This window comes from Ptiloglossa arizonensis, chromosome 13, assembly GCF_051014685.1.
Source record: "Ptiloglossa arizonensis isolate GNS036 chromosome 13, iyPtiAriz1_principal, whole genome shotgun sequence".
NCBI classification, from domain to species: Eukaryota; Metazoa; Arthropoda; class Insecta; order Hymenoptera; family Colletidae; genus Ptiloglossa; species Ptiloglossa arizonensis.
This window is the reverse complement of record NC_135060.1, coordinates 4,667,196-4,683,778: the sequence shown is the minus strand read 5'-3', so window position 1 is coordinate 4,683,778 and position 16,583 is coordinate 4,667,196. Positions and strand designations below refer to the sequence as shown.

Here is a 16,583-nt window from a genome sequence, read left to right as displayed (position 1 = left end):
GCAGCTTGATGTTAAGACAATCAGTTGTGACTGACCTGCCTAAGGTCAGTTGCGCCGAGGAAGGCTCGGCTGGGCCCGTGCTCGTCGGTGATTCGTTGACGCTGTTGCTGGCTAGGCGCGGAGGGCGTATTTTTCGTCTAGGCCTAACCAATAGACAATTTTGCAAGAGTCCGCTGGAGGTGGCATGCAATGTTTACTAGTAAATCAACGAACTCGGTGTCTCACAGGGTGGTCGCGCGTATGGTCTTTTATGGCGGCGCCTGCCGGAAATCGGCAGGCGCCTGGTCGCCAAATGCTCGACCCAAGGGTCTTATTTACGACGGCCACTTCCAACGTACCCTTGGCCACTTGCGACGCAACACATAAATTGCATAAATTGCACAGCGACAGTCCGTGGTAAGTGACCCAGCGAGAAATGAATCGTGAAACTTTTGTGAAACTTGAAATCCAGTGATCGAGCAATAATAACGAACGAATTCGCGTTACACTTTCTTTATTCGAGAATTCCAAATCTTCCATGCGTTTCTGTTTCCTTTTTGAAAAATTAACACTTCAAAAATTGTGTATCTCGAATGGAAAAACTAGAATAAAGCAAAGATTATTGCTTCGTTACGACTTTAAACTCTTGTTTATATGTCACAATGCGAAGGTCGTTGAATCAGTCGAATCGTATTCAATTACCGCTACGTGTTGTCTTTCATGTATCACTTACCGGTAAACAGAGAAAAAAGAAATAAAATAAGAAAAAAAGCCTGTAGCAAGGATAGAACTTTGATCGTTACAAATAAGTAAACGTATATGCAGAGGATTGTCAAGACTTGTAAAATAAATTAAATTTGAAAGAAAAAAAAAAAAAAAAAAAGAAACTGAAAATGCAATACCACTTCCATGATATTTGGAGTAGAACAAAATTAGCCTAACAGTGTTCCTTCAATTGAATACGACAGACCAAAGAACATTGCAATATTAATCTCTGACAATTTTATTTTTTACCCATCGAGAAAGAATCCACGTTTTGTTTTTGTAAATCGATGTATCGGTGCAACGCGCGATAAATATAAATAAACAGTTTCGTTCATTTATTCGCTAATTCAGTTTTTTAATTGCCTACTTATGCTACTTATAATGGCTGACTACTGCCGCGTAAAAGGCTGAACTTAGAACCCGATCGACTGACTACTGACGAAAATAACATTGTTGCGTATCCTTGTACATTGCGATTAATAAATTAATATATTATTAAACGAACCAGAAGCTGGAAACAAACTGGCCGGCTTCGAATTTTTTCTCTCAAATTTCTCGATTATTAACCGTACCTCGGTTCGTAATATTGGGTTACCATTATCCAAACAGAGGACTAATTATATTCGTAAATTAATTTGCGTTCACCGACGATAGGATCGGTGTTCAAATTTAAACGTAGCGTCGATCCTCGGTCGCCTTTGATATCGCCATTATGGTAAAATTAAAAAAGGTAGAGATTACATATCTTGGGAAATCGCGGATAGAGAGGTTTTACTGTAATTGCAACAATATCCTACGTGTCTAGGTATTTTCGAAACTAAATTAAACTCGATGCCCAACAATTGGTCATCGTCGTGGTTATAACTCGTTGCATGTAACTGCAAACCGTAAAATGAAAACTCGAAACTTACCAATTCAGCAAAACTAAACCATTCCAGCAATTCGAGCCGACCACTGTAGGTAAAGTGACACCCCTACCACTGAGGTTGAGCCCGTCACGAGCACGAAGATAGGAAGTGGAATAAATACAAGAGCCAAGTTCGCTCATTGGACTATCAGTTGTCTGACCTACGCCGTAGAGACGATTTACATCCTTAACGCTCAGAAGCTGTGGTTTTCTTGTTTATCGAGCGGTCGGTCGAACATACGGTCATTAACGATCAAAATTGTACCAGCCTTATCGTAAAAAGTGCTGCTTCGGTGCAATAACTGGACAAGGGTTCAATTATTTAGGGGACTTGCACGAGATGGAATAACGCGACCCTCTATTTCCGTAATTGCTTGAATTTTTCACTTCTGCTTCATTTTGTGTACAATTTGCTCCGAAGTGATAATAAGTAATGTGAATAGGTGTTTATATAGATTTCCTGTATGCACGTATAAGGGTGAGTATGTCGGTATCGTGTGCATGCCTGATCCATGTGAGAAAAATGTGTAAAGTCCATGTGTAAAAAAAAAAAAGGAATTATTATACTACGTGTCGTTGGTATCTTTCTCTTAGATATTGTAGCATAACGTTTCTTGTACTCATTGGCAACGTCATTGGTGCTTCTCCGATCGGATTAATTTTTCTGCACTTATCGTCACATTCGTGAACATTTTCCCACCATTTTTCGCGAATCTGTCGATCGAAATATGTTCCACAAATGTCCAGGTGTGCTTCGAGAACAACGAAACGTAACAGAAGTTGTACATCTCGGATGAGATTCCATGGTTCGAGGTTAAATCGTGAAACTGTTGGAATACGTTTGTATTTATATAGAAACTTTCATAATTTGCAAATCTATCGAATTTTAGCATAAGAAGCGGTTTAATCGATTAAAAAAAGAACAAAAAGAAGAAAGAAAAAGAAGAAGCCCCAAAGGGAAAAACGAAGGTGATCCTTCGAGTGATTTCGTAACGAATAAAAAGTCTATTTGCATGTCTAATACTTGTTAAATAGCGCTCGGTGTGTTTCAGTTTCGCTTTTCTCGAGAATACTACAATTAAGCGTGAAGTAAAGATCAGCTAACCCTCGAATTACTGTGCAAAGTATGAATTTCTAATCACTCGAGACGCTGCTCTAACTCTTGCCACTTTCGTATCGTTGAATCGCACCGTTGGTACGGTTCACCTTAAATGTAAAGATCACCATAAAAGTAGGAGTCCGTTTGGACCCATAACTCGACTTTACTCGTGAAACTATTCTTGAAAATTCGATCGTTTTATCGCGCACGTCTTTACTTTCAAGGTGAATCGTACCAACGGTGTAATTCAATGCTAGAAAAGTTCTCTGGAACTGACGGGTCGAAACGGACCCCTAACTCGACTTCGCTCGTGAAAATATCTCCTCGAACGAGAATTCCTATCGCGAGGTTTAAGTAATTCCAACACAATTATTTGTTACAGCTCCCGTTGACTTCGGTTCAGATAATAACTGGACTTTACTCGTGAAACTATTCTTGAAAATTCGATCGTTTTATCGCGCACGTCTTTACTTTCAAGGTGAACCGTACCAACGGTGTAATTCAATGCTAGAAAAGTTCTCTGGAACTGACGGGTCGAAACGGACCCCTAACTCGACTTCGCTCGTGAAAATATCTCCTCGAACGAGAATTCCTATCGCGAGGTTTAAATAATTCCAACACAATTATTTGTTACAGCTCCCGTTGACTTCGGTTCAGATAATAACTCGACTTTACTCGTGAAACTATTCTTGAAAATTCGATCGTTTTATCGCGCACGTCTTTACTTTCAAGGTGAACCGTACCAACGGTGTAATTCAATGCTAGAAAAGTTCTCTGGAACTGACGGGTCGAAACGGACCCCTAACTCGACTTCGCTCGTGAAAATATCTCCTCGAACGAGAATTCCTATCGCGAGGTTTAAATAATTCCAACACAATTATTTGTTACAGCTCCCGTTGACTTCGGTTCAGATAATAACTCGACTTTACTCGTGAAACTATTCTTGAAAATTCGATCGTTTTATCGCGCACGTCTTTACTTTCAAGGTGAACCGTACCAACGGTGTAATTCAATGCTAGAAAAGTTCTCTGGAACTGACGGGTCGAAACGGACCCCTAACTCGACTTCGCTCGTGAAAATATCTCCTCGAACGAGAATTCCTATCGCGAGGTTTAAGTAATTCCAACACAATTATTTGTTACAGCTCCCGTTGACTTCGGTTCAGATAATAACTCGACTTTACTCGTGAAACTATTCTTGAAAATTCGATCGTTTTATCGCGCACGTCTTTATTTTCAAGGTGAACCGTACCAACGGTGTAATTCAATGCTAGAAAAGTTCTCTGGAACTGACGGGTCGAAACGGACCCCTAACTCGATTTCGCTCGTGAAAATATCTCCTCGAACGAGAATTCCTATCGCGAGGTTTAAGTAATTCCAACACAATTATTTGTTACAGCTCCCGTTGACTTCGGTTCAGATAATAACTCGACTTTACTCGTGAAACTATTCTTGAAAATTCGATCGTTTTATCGCGCACGTCTCTATTTTCAAGGTGAACCGTACCAACGGTGTAATTCAATGCTAGAAAAGTTCTCTGGAACTGACGGGTCGAAACGGACCCCTAACTCGATTTCGCTCGTGAAAATATCTCCTCGAACGAGAATTCCTATCGCGAGGTTTAAATAATTCCAACACAATTATTTGTTACAGCTCCCGTTGACTTCGGTTCAGATAATAACTCGACTTTACTCGTGAAACTATTCTTGAAAATTCGATCGTTTTATCGCGCACGTCTTTACTTTCAAGGTGAACCGTACCAACGGTGTAATTCAATGCTAGAAAAGTTCTCTGGGACTGACGGGTCGAAACGGACCCCTAACTCGACTTCACTCGTGAAAATATCTCCTCGAACGAGAATTCCTATCGCGAGGTTTAAATAATTCCAACACAATTATTTGTTACAGCTCCCGTTCACTTCGGTTCGGATAATAATGGATACGTGTATGGTGTCAAGTTGCAACGCTGCACTATCGCAGTCGCCAGCTTCCCTCTTCTCGTACCTAACGCAAGTGATCCTAGCGTCGCAATGCGCTCTGAACAATACCGGTATATACCCGGTGGATCGCACAGAAGAGGTTTTAAATTCGAGAATGGAATTCGACTTCGTGATCGCGGGTGCTGGAACAGCAGGTACCGTTTTGGCCCACCGATTGACGGAGTTACATAATTGGAACGTTTTATTGATCGAGGCTGGCGAAGATCCCACTCCTGAAAGCGACATTCCAGGTTTGATGCTACTACTAACCGGAGGACCTTCGGACTACTCTTACAAGGTATTCAAATTACAGCTGTTCAAAGATTCGATTACCTTGATCGTGGAACTGATTTTAATTTTGTCAACTTCCTCGATGCTGAAACAACCGACAGTGGAGAAACTTCTGTGCTTGATTTTGCAATTTATTTCGCAATACTTGTAAATATAAGTAAAACTGAAAGAAAGAAGAAAAGAATCTTGGAACAATCTTCGTCGCGAGTTCGACCGATTAGCTAGGTACTGGTCATACAGATCATTGATCTTTTGGGAATTGGATAGTCCAGAAATAATGATAAACCAAGTCTCCTGGTTACCTCGCTCTCTGGATCTAAATTCCCTGTAACTGTATTAAAAATCAATAGTTTACAAAACTTCGGTCGATAACAATGAAACGCGACATCGATGCGTTACAATTCTTGCTTGTCGATATCCTGCGGTATCGAAACCGGTGATAATCACTTCGAGCAATATCAGAGACATAAAATAATCTACAATTCGAGGACAACCTTCTTGACTTACCTTTACACCTAGAATTCATGCACGCGACAATTCCCACAATATCGACACTCTCGGTGATTCTTCTTCTTCTTCTTCAAAAAAAAAATGATTTCACCTAGCTATTTAATCTTATTTCTTCAATAAGGCAGAACCGAACGAAAGCTACTGCCAAGGTCTGAGAAAGAAACGATGCAGATGGTCGAAGGGCAAGGCGCTCGGTGGCAGTTCCGTGATCAACGCCATGCTCCACATTTACGGAAACGAACGAGACTTCAACAACTGGGCAGACACGGGCAACAAAGGATGGAGCTACGAGGAAGTGCTACCGTACTTCACGAAGCCTCTCGACTGTCCTCCCGAGGACATAAGGAAAGGAGGGACCAAGTATTGCAGAGCCGGCGGACCGCTGAGAATCAGACATTACAATTACACCAGCACAAGGGTGCAGGACCTAATATTGGATGGTGCACGGGAGCTAGGAGCAAATATTCTGGATCCACTGAACGGTGATCGTTTCGTTGGTTTCTCGAGAGCTCTAGGGACGTTGGACAACCTGCAACGTATGAACGGCGCGAAGGCTTTCCTGTCTCCCATCAAGGACAGAAAGAACCTGTACGTGATGAAATCGAGCAGAGTGGACAAAATCCTATTGGAGAATAAACGAGCGACCGGTGTACGCGTCACATTGAAGAATGGTCGAACGATCGACGTAAAAGCGAGCAAAGAGGTGATCCTCTCCGCGGGCAGTATCGCCAGTCCCCAGTTGCTCATGCTTTCCGGTATCGGGCCTGAGAAACACCTACGTGAAATGAAAATACCGGTAGTGGCCGATCTACCGGTTGGCAAGAACCTCCAGGACCACATAATTTGGTTAGGATTGCATCTAGCATTCGTCAACGAATCGTCCGAACCTCTCACCGCGACGTACCTGGTAGACCAGATCTACGATTATCTGATACACAGTAAGGGAGATCTAGCGTCATTGAATTTGGATCTCGTGGGGTTCGTCGACGTCCACGATCCAAAGTCCAAGTATCCCAACATCGAATTCGATTTTGGTTACTGTCCACGGTATCGTACGGAGCAAGCTAAAGGTATACTTGCGGCGTTCAACGTCGACGATGATCTGTTGGACTCGGTCGAGAAAGAGATCTTGGAGAACGACTTGATCGTCGCGTCTGCCGTTCTACTGAACCCGAAGAGTCGGGGTAAGCTCGAGTTGCGCACCACGAATCCAGCGGACCCGATACGAATTTACGCGAATTACTTCGCCGAGAACGAAGACATGGAAACGTTGCTGAAGTCCGTCGACGCGATCAAGTCACTGATCGATACGAAGACTCTGAAAAATCATGGAACGCACCTGAAACACTTCGATATACCCAACTGCCGGCACACCAGACCGGATTCGACGGAATATTGGGAGTGCAACATCAGACACGTCGCCACTAGTTTGTACCACCCGGTTGGTACAGCCAAGATGGGTCCGTCGGGTGATCCCAGTGCGGTTGTGAATCCACGATTGAGGGTACACGGTATACAAAACCTGAGGGTGATCGATGCATCGATCATGCCGACGATCGTCAGTGCGAACACCAACGCGGCAGTCATAATGATAGCGGAGAAAGGGGCGCATATGGTCAAACAGGATTGGGCGGTACACAAAGAACTCTAGAATTGTAATAGTACTTCTGCATAGTACGTCGAAGAGGACTCTGTGCCGATACGGAAGTGTAAATTTGTTTTCTCGCACGACAGGATTTAACATTCGATGCGATCTGGATCGTTTTATCGGTTAACACGGCTCGTGTTTGAAGAGATCTTTATGATGTTTGAGATCGAGTGCGATCAGATGAAGTTGGAGACTGACGAAAGAAATATAAGGTAGAATTTAAGTAATTGTATGTTTAAGTATGCGTGAATACCGGATAAACGAATAACGCGAACAAGGTTGTATTTCATTTCGTGTGTGAATCACGTTTCGATATTGTTGCGAAATTAGCGAAATTAAAGTTTACAAAGACAGTAGTACCAAATGTGTTTAGTTGAGGTACGCGTTTGGAGTGTACGAACGATAATCGAGTAAGTGTTCACAATGTTCGATAAAAGTGTAAGAAGCTTGGAAGATTTTTTTAACCATACATTGTAAAAGCGAGCGAGCCAAATGGGGGGCGGAATTAATGTTTGAAAATACAAATTCGAACCGTGTTTAATGTTTTCGTGACACGTGTTACACGTGACAAGAATTTCTTCGATTATGATATTGCGACAATAATACACGTGACAAGCATTTTGTTCAATTGTAATATTTGCCCCTTCGAACCAATCACTCTTCGTCACTCTTCTCCTGTGATTGTCCTTCGTGCCACGACGACCAAAGGAAGTATTCAAATACTTGAGTTAAATTGGACATCTTATGTTGCACGCTTATAAATTTGAAGACGTAACCGTGTCGACGTATTCTACGAGTGGACACGAGGGGCAAAAAGTTAGAACAATCGAGCGAAGAAATCAAATACAACCTTGTCGTTCGCGTTATTCGTTTATCCGGTATTTACGCGTACTTAAATGTACAAATACTTAAATTACACCTGATTTTTCTGTTGTTGTTCGTTTTTAAATGTACTTAAATAAATTTCTCATCAAGCGTATATTGTCGCGATATTGTACAAATGCGAAAAACGTAAATCTTTAAACTGTTGAAAATGTACGTTGTTATCGCAATATAAGAAAAATACGTTGTTGATACGATACTTTGAAATTATAGAGTGTTTCTTAGAAACAGCATTCTAGCTTCGAGAAAGTGGGTTTCCACGAAGTCGTTGAATATTCGATGTCGAATGTAAAATAATACAAGCAACAAAGTCTCGGTACTCGCTTCGTAAGAAATTTACAATTTTCCCAGAACCTCTCGTCAATTTACCCGAACGGGATTCTAATTCTTAAGACGTTACGATAATTATAGCGAACACTGTATCATTGACGTTTCGAGTCAACAAAAATGACAGGAAAAATGGTTTCGGAAAAATAATATATCGAAAATTTGAGATTCCATACAAATCTCATTACCTGTCCCATTCCTTTGAAATATAGTTTTTACATAAGTAATTTCGTATTTCGACGCATATACGTCTTCGTTAAATTTGATTGCCCAAGGTACACGTCCACTAATGTTCACACCGATTCGTGTATTTCTTTATAAAAATAAGAAAAAGTGTCGCGAGTTATCGGCCATAAATAAGAATTAAAGTATTCTTTTGGACGACCAACGAAGTTCTTTTTACTCAATTTTTTCGCTCAATTGACACATCGAATAAATACACCTACGAAATTGCACAATCTTTGGATCACTGTTCTCGTTGGAACTGAGAAGCGTGGAACCGTGTAAACGGATATTAGCGTTTGCTCGAATCTGGACAAAAAGGGAAAATGGCAAGTCGTAAAAAATAATGACACCCCGTCGCTTTCTTTCTATTCGTCGAAATCCGCGATCCTTTCTGCAGTCGACTTGCAGTGGATGCATGCCTGCATTTCTGTTCTGACGTATACCGATTGCAGTCGCTGCACCGTTCTCGTATCGTCAAAAATTGAAAATGGCTTCGTCAGTATCGGCGCGTCTTATTTAACGGTATTCGTATTTATCGTGCCGTGACGAGATCAACGATAATCATGAACGATACGAAAAATTGAATAACAAACAAGGGAATAAATTGTTTGCAACAGAGGTGAGTTTCTCTTTTCAATTCGTTCGCGTTATTTCCCTCCCGAAGCTGCTTTCGACTTTCTTCTTAAATATTTTTCAATATCGTACGAAATTGTAAAATTGATTTTTCAACGACTGGTGAGAATTTTTCAGACATTGGACATTCTTTTCGAATTTTGTCTAATATAGTACAAAAGCACGTAACTTTGTTACGTTGGTAAATTGTGTTGCCGAACAGTTTGTGCAGAGGGACAATTGAACTCGATTCTCGCAGATTATGTAATTCTCAAAAAAAAAAAAAAAAACAAAGATTATCTATTCATTTTTCTATCTTTCGTTTACAGTTTCATTGATCGAGCAACCAAGACAAAGTTGAAAGATTCTACGCAGAGATCATGTCGTGGGTACCCCCAGATTTGACCAGTCTATGTTCGCCTAATTCCACAGTCTCGAGCTGTCAGTCTTCCACGTTAGTGTTCCTGACGTTTATCGCTCGATTGTTCGGTCATTCGAAGGACTCCCATCGCTTCGACTTGGAAAATTTCGACTCGCTCGATTCACCGTGGGATGTTCCGTTTAATGAACGCGTGGAACCTAGACGCGTGATACACATCGGAGAAAATCGGGAAAACGTGGAACCTAGACGCGTGATACACTTCGGAGAAAATTGGGAAAACGTGGAACCTACACGGGTGATACACTTCGGAGAAAATTGGGAAAACGTGGAACCTAGACGTGTGATACACTTTGGAGAAAATCGGGAAAACGTGGAACCTAGACACGTGATACACTTCGGAGAAAATCGGGAAAACGTGGAACCTAGACACGTGATACACTTCGGAGAAAATCGGGAAAACGTGGAACCTAGACACGTGATACACTTCGGAGAAAATCGGGAAAACGTGGAATCTACACGCGTGATACACTTCGGAGAAAATCGGGAAAACGTGGAACCTAGACGCGTGATACACTTCGGAGAAAATCGGGAAAACGTGGAACCTAGACGCGTGATACACTTCGGAGAAAATCGGGAAAACGTGGAACCTAGACGCGTGATACACTTCGGAGAAAATCGGGAAAACGTGGAACCTAGACGCGTGATACACTTCGGAGAAAATCGGGAAAACGTGGAATCTACACGTGTGATACACTTCGGAGAAAATCGGATAAACTTTTCGTCGTCGGATGGTCCGTTATCGGTGAAATCGTCGCCAAACGTTTATGGTTCACGGTTCGAGCGTGATTCATCTTTTTCGTCGGATTTCAAGAACGAAAGTAAGGAAAGTACGGCAGTTAATGTCGAAGTGGCAGTAGGGGTCGTGAATGTAGCCCAATTTTACGACGTTTATCCACCAACCGAGATCTCCAGGGAAGCGATTACCAAGACGTCAAAGGTTTACGATGACTTTCTCATTCCAGAAGGTAAACTAATTCGCGTATTAATTTCCTAAACCGAGAAAATCAATATTTTGTATTCCCAATTTTACGAAGAATCGACTAATCGAAGTTAGACATACGCTACGTAGATCTATGTTACAAAAAATATGCATTTCCGTTTGAAGAAAGGATGCAATTCTTCGTTGCACATGCACCGTTGAATTTGAAAAGGAATCCAAGATCCTACAGATGCAGTTTAAAGAGAGGATGCAATTTATAATTCTTAATCTTCGTAGCACTGTTGAATTTGAAAAAAATACAAATACTGTTAAATAAAATTAATATACTTTTGAATTGTTCTTCTCCTATAGTACTCTCCGAAGAAGATTTTAACGTGTTTGTAGATTAGTGAAAGAAATATCATTAACGAGCTCAAAGATAAATTTTTATATTTGCAGAGAGAATTCACATCGATCTACAAGAAAAATTGGACGAAAAAGCTGACACGTTTCCATACACGTTGCAAAGTTTCGAGAACGTATCGAAAGTGCAAAATTACAATCTGGAAACATTGCAAAAAACGAGTGACAATTTAGCCGACGAGTTTCGTCGCGTCGAATCTACTTTGCATAACTCCTGGAAGGAGACAAATCGTATCAACGATTACGCCAACTACGAACCAGTCGGTGACTCAAATTTGAGTTTCAACCATCCTGAAAAACCAATGATCGATTATCCAGACGCTGGGAATTTTGCAACGAAAGAATACGATTTTATAATCGTGGGTGCCGGATCGGCAGGATGCGTCCTTGCTAATAGGCTGAGCGAAATAAAACACTGGAAGGTATATTAAAAAATTGGAGAGAATGCTTCTAGATGAAATTCAGATGTAATGTACAAAATTTTGAAAAATTGCTTACTTCACAATTGTTTCAAATTTCGAATCAAATCGATCAATACCTACGAGTACTCGCGCACAGGAAATATTATTGCGCAATATTTACCCAATTCTGTATCTATTTTTATTCGTTGTTTATATTTTCCAGCGACAAACTGTGCGTTAAAGGGGCAAAATGAAGAAAAATAAAAATACAAAATAATATCGACCGTCAAACTACGGACTACGTAACCATCGTAATAAATTACCTATTTTCGGGACGCAGATTTCTACGTTTACGATGACATTATTTAAAACTAATTCGATTTTCCAAAGAAACGAGTACTTTAGGTTTCACATAGAAGACTCGTGTAATTACCAAACCACTCTGAAATGTTAAGTTTCTTAAATTAGCCGCGTAACCTTTATTCTATTCGCTACACAATGAGGGTAGAACATTCGATAATCCCTTCGTTGAAAAGTCGAACAATAGCCAGGGCTTCGGTGAAACGGGTCACGGAACACGAGATTGTCGGTGATTATGTTGCGACTATTCTGCGGCTTCTTAACCATTAAACAAGCCACGAAACGCAAATTATCTACTAGACTGTCTACCACCGACAATAATATAAAAAAAAACAATATATATACGTATTGAACAGATCCCTGACCGATTTGACTAGTTTGAAGAAATTCTATACTATAATTGAAGATGAACAATATTTTATTCGGATAAAAGTTTCGAATCGCGAATGACGGATATCCAAATTTCCATCCGTTCTACCTTGAATGTAAATTAGAATTTTAATTCAACAACGATGAGATTAAATTTAAAAAAAAAAAGAAAAAATGAAGGAAAGAAGAGCAGAGTAAAGAAATATTCTCGGTAACTGGTTTCAATCGGTGTCGACAATTTAATTTAACAGGCTTTCCACGAATTTTTAGATACTGTTGTTAGAAGCTGGCATAGAAGAACCAATGGTGGCCGATATTCCAGCGTTCGCCCCTATGTTGCAAGCTAGCAATATCGATTGGATGTATCGCACGCAACCGGAGCAATACTCTTGTCGATCGAGAAGGGGTAGAAGTTGCGCTTGGGCGAGGGGTAAAGTACGTACTTGAAGACTAATCCCACCGATTAGAGCAACAATCGTTTCTTCCGTAAAAAGTTTGCAAATTACGAACCGTAAAGGATTTCATGGATGACGTCCGCGATCGGAGGACTTTCTCTTTTAATTCAACCGTATCCACGTGCAGTTTTGGATAATATTTAGAGATAATATTGTAGAGTAAAATATATGTATAGGAAAATATGCCTATTCCTCTATTATAATAATATATTCCCTGTGGATTACAGATGGAAATATAGGGTCTGCGCAAGGTCACGACGCGTACAAAAAGAAAAGTCAAACCCGCTCGCACCGCGGAACACACACACGTTTTCTCGAAAACTCTTTTTAAACTTTTTCTCGATACCGGTCGACTCACGTCCGTATCGGTCGCTGGTTACATTACAACTCATCTTTTGTCTTTCGCACAGGGTTTCAATGAGCTATCGATTTACCGAAAGAGTCGCTCACTCGATCGAAACTTTACGCGATTCGCTCGCGCAAAACTCGTCCCTATAATATAGTGGTCAGAAAAATTGGCAAAGAATGTCCATTCAATGCAGAATCTCCAATCGAAATTAACGGAGGCGATCTCGTAAGAAACAATTGTACGTAAAACAATAGTGTGTTATGATACAAGTAAACCTGTAACGTTTATTTATTCTTTTAGTACAATTATAATTGTATCGTTGCTACAAGTTTGGAGTAGTCGTTATCAAAACAATACAAATAAAATTGAACGGTTTCAATAGTTTTCTTAGCGATTCTTTAATGAAAATTGAACGATTCTGTTTCGATTCTTTACAGATCATCGTTTAATACGTTTTCTCTTTAGAAAAATATTACAGGTATACGAAGGATACATATTGAATTATTTCTTTCCCGTGCAGGTAATGGGTGGTTCCAGTACGATTAATTACATGCTGTACATACGTGGCAATCCAAGGGATTACGACGAATGGGCCGAGAAAGGAAACTATGGATGGAGCTACGGAGAAGTTTTGCCATACTTTTTGAAATCCGAGAACAACGAAGATCCGGAGGTAAATTTTACAAAATTTTCCTCTTTCTCGGAACCAAAATTCTCGAACCCTTAATGTATCCAATTACCGTGCCAGTTTTTTCCTTATATCGTACCTTAGTCTGCGTTACTGCGTTACAATATCTAACGTGAAAGTCTCAATTTCAATTTCTAATTGTGAAAATTCGGAACGAAGTCAGCGTCAACGAATCGTAGAAACAACGCACGTTCGTGTGTCTTCTTTGTTTCTTGTTAGCTGAAAAAAAAAGTAAATTTTCTTGCTGCTGAGACTAGAGCAATTTTCTTCGTAGCTGGAAGAAGAGAAATTTTGTTTCTTAGCTGAAAAAATACGAAGACGCAAGAATGTCCATCGTTTCGACGATCATCGGACACCAGTCCTAAAGATACCGTAAAACACACCACCACGGTGGTGTCCACTGTGTTCTTTTCTTCTCCAGATCGTAAAAGAGAATCCCGACTACCATCGACACGGTGGCTACCAAAACGTCGAGAGATTCCCTTACACTGACCCCAACACGGAGATCCTCGTGAACGCGTGGATGGAACTTGGACACGAGTCGGTGGATGCCAACGCTGAACGACAGCTGGGCGTGACGAGGCTGCAAATGACGTCGATTCACGGAATGCGTCAGAGCACCAACGGTGCGTTCATCAGACCCATCAGACGCAAACGTGGAAACCTAATCGTGGAGAGCGAAGCGCACGTCACGCGTGTTCTCATAGACGAAACGACGAAACGGGCGACAGGTGTCGAGTACACCACTGTCGCAGGTTCCTTCAAAGTGGCCTTAGCGAGGAACGAGGTGATACTCTCGGCCGGGGCGATCAACTCGCCGAAAATTTTGATGCTCTCGGGAGTAGGTCCTGGCCAACAGCTGAGAAAACACGGAATTCGTGTCGTGAGCGACCTACCGGTCGGTAGGAACCTCCAGGACCATGTCACGATGGACGGTTTGGTGATCTCCATGAACGGTACATCTACGAGCAAGAGCAACGAGGCCAAAGTGGAGGACGTCTTCTTGTACGAGAAAACCGGAACTGGTCCTCTGTCGGCTACCGGGACACTTTCTTGCGGAGTGTTTCTTCAAACGATGTTCGAGCGTTCGGTCGGAGTACCCGACATTCAATACGCTTTCGATGCTAGCAATCGGATGGACTTCATCGAGGAACCTGCACAGTTCGGTGAAACTGTCGTTGAACCAATGGCCTACTACGACGCTGTCAACATCAGACCGATCCTATTGTCGCCTAAAAGTCGAGGATTTTTACTTCTGAACGACACCGATCCTCTATGGGGACCACCTTTGATTTATCCCGGATACTTCACCGCTTATCCCGATTCTGAGGTTCTGGTCGAGGGAATACTGGCTGCTCTGGAATTGTTCCGAACGAGATCGTTCCGCGAACACGGACTGCGTCTGATAGACACGCCTCTACCCGCTTGCGGACAGCTCGGATTTGGTACACGGGACTATTGGAGATGCGCGATCGTCGAGTACACAGCGACCATTTATCACCCGGTGGGCACTTGTAAAATGGGCCCAATCTGGGATCCAGAGGCTGTCGTGGACCCGAGATTAAGAGTCTACGGTGTTCGCGGTATGAGGGTGGTGGATGCATCCGTGATGCCGAATATCGTTAGGGGTAACACGAACGCGCCTACTATAATGATCGCGGAGAAAGCTAGCGATATGATCAAGGAGGACTGGTTGCACGAATGAAGGTTTGACGGAGTTTGAGCGGAATATAGGAATTTCTTGGATCTGTTCAATATTCCAGAAACTTCTGACGAAGCTGAGAGATGAATTTTGCGCGTGGAAACTGATCTAATTACGATTTCTTGAAATTGGGTACAGTTAAGAGTTTTTGAAAATAATAAAAAATAATGGAGAGTACGAAACGTAAGACTAGGTAAAGGACAGACTCTGATCTTAGATTCTAATTGTCAATGAAAGAGTACGTCATACGAGTCAATTGTTTGTACAATTATCATTTTAGTGTCACGTCCAACGTTATCGATCGAGTATGGAATACGATTGCAGCGCTACTAGCTGTAGGAATTCAAACAAATATCTTCGGAAAATGTTCTACGATGTGTGTATCTTATCTGGCTCGAAAAAATTTTAATAAATTTTATTCGTTCTCGCTGCTTCGTTTGTATACGATCGAATGGAAGTTGGAATATTTTTAACAATTCGACGACATTTCGACGACACTTCATTTCTCTGGAATACATATTTTGTAAAAGAAAGTCCAAGGAACAGAGCGATATTTTTTACTACAGTACAATACAGGACGATTATAAATACGTACCGTTCGATCGAACTGCTAAATGGCAAGTGATACGAGCAAAATTTAACGAAAATTTTCTTCATTTTTTTTCGAAAATTTCTTCATTTCTTTTCGAAATTTTGTCCATCTTTGTCTCGTTGTCTTCTACCTTTCATTACAGCGGTTGCCAATCCCCAATATGAGTAATTGTACAAATCTCACGATTTTCGAGCGAGCTGGTCAATGTACACACAAATGCAAGCGACAAATGACAAAAATAACGTGGACAGGAATTTTTTTCGCGAAATGTGTATTTAAAACTCGTTTCTGTGTAGAATTTTACCGAAATTTGGTAAACAGAGTTTGCGACTGCCGTTTTTACGCAACTGTCGAAACGGTTATGCGTATGCTCGTACTTATTTGGTTTCGACCACTTTCGTCGTTAAAAAATGACCACTCGAACAAGTACGCGGAGTGAAAGAATATTTTTACACGTGGTGCAACAGAAATTTTACCCTCGTGCACCAAGAGAACGTTTCTGGCGGTTAACCAATCGTATTTGTCGAGACACTCTTCAAGTACGCTCTCAAGTACGCTTTAGGTCGTTTCTAATACACTATTAATTAATCTCGTCGCTTGCAATATCGTGTGAGACTCCTGGTAAGGAAATCGAACCAAACATGAGAATTACAGGTGAGTC

At 41.3% G+C, this 16,583-nt stretch overlaps 3 protein-coding genes across 5 annotated transcripts in view; 2 read left to right on the top strand and 1 right to left on the bottom strand.

Annotated features, from left to right (window-relative positions):
• Positions 1-16,583, bottom strand: part of Flo2 (flotillin-2) — a 146,861-nt gene that overhangs the window by 57,888 nt on the left and 72,390 nt on the right. The window lies entirely within an intron of this gene.
• Positions 1,834-8,556, top strand: LOC143154004 (glucose dehydrogenase [FAD, quinone]). Of its 3 annotated transcripts, none has more exons than XM_076325732.1 (4): positions 1,834-2,129; positions 2,542-2,620; positions 4,657-5,025; positions 5,650-8,556. In XM_076325732.1, exons 3-4 carry the CDS (start codon positions 4,684-4,686, stop codon positions 7,177-7,179), a joined length of 1,872 nt encoding a protein of 623 aa, XP_076181847.1. In that variant the 5' UTR covers positions 1,834-2,129; positions 2,542-2,620; positions 4,657-4,683; the 3' UTR covers positions 7,180-8,556. The 3 variants fall into 3 exon arrangements, with proteins under 3 accessions (XP_076181847.1, XP_076181845.1, XP_076181848.1); XM_076325733.1 differs by lacking the exon at positions 1,834-2,129 and adding an exon at positions 2,165-2,464; XM_076325730.1 differs by lacking the exon at positions 2,542-2,620.
• Positions 9,603-15,333, top strand: LOC143153696 (glucose dehydrogenase [FAD, quinone]). The gene is made up of 5 exons (XM_076325155.1): positions 9,603-9,732; positions 11,325-11,428; positions 12,407-12,571; positions 13,461-13,613; positions 14,050-15,333. Exons 1-5 carry the CDS (start codon positions 9,603-9,605, stop codon positions 15,331-15,333), a joined length of 1,836 nt encoding a protein of 611 aa, XP_076181270.1.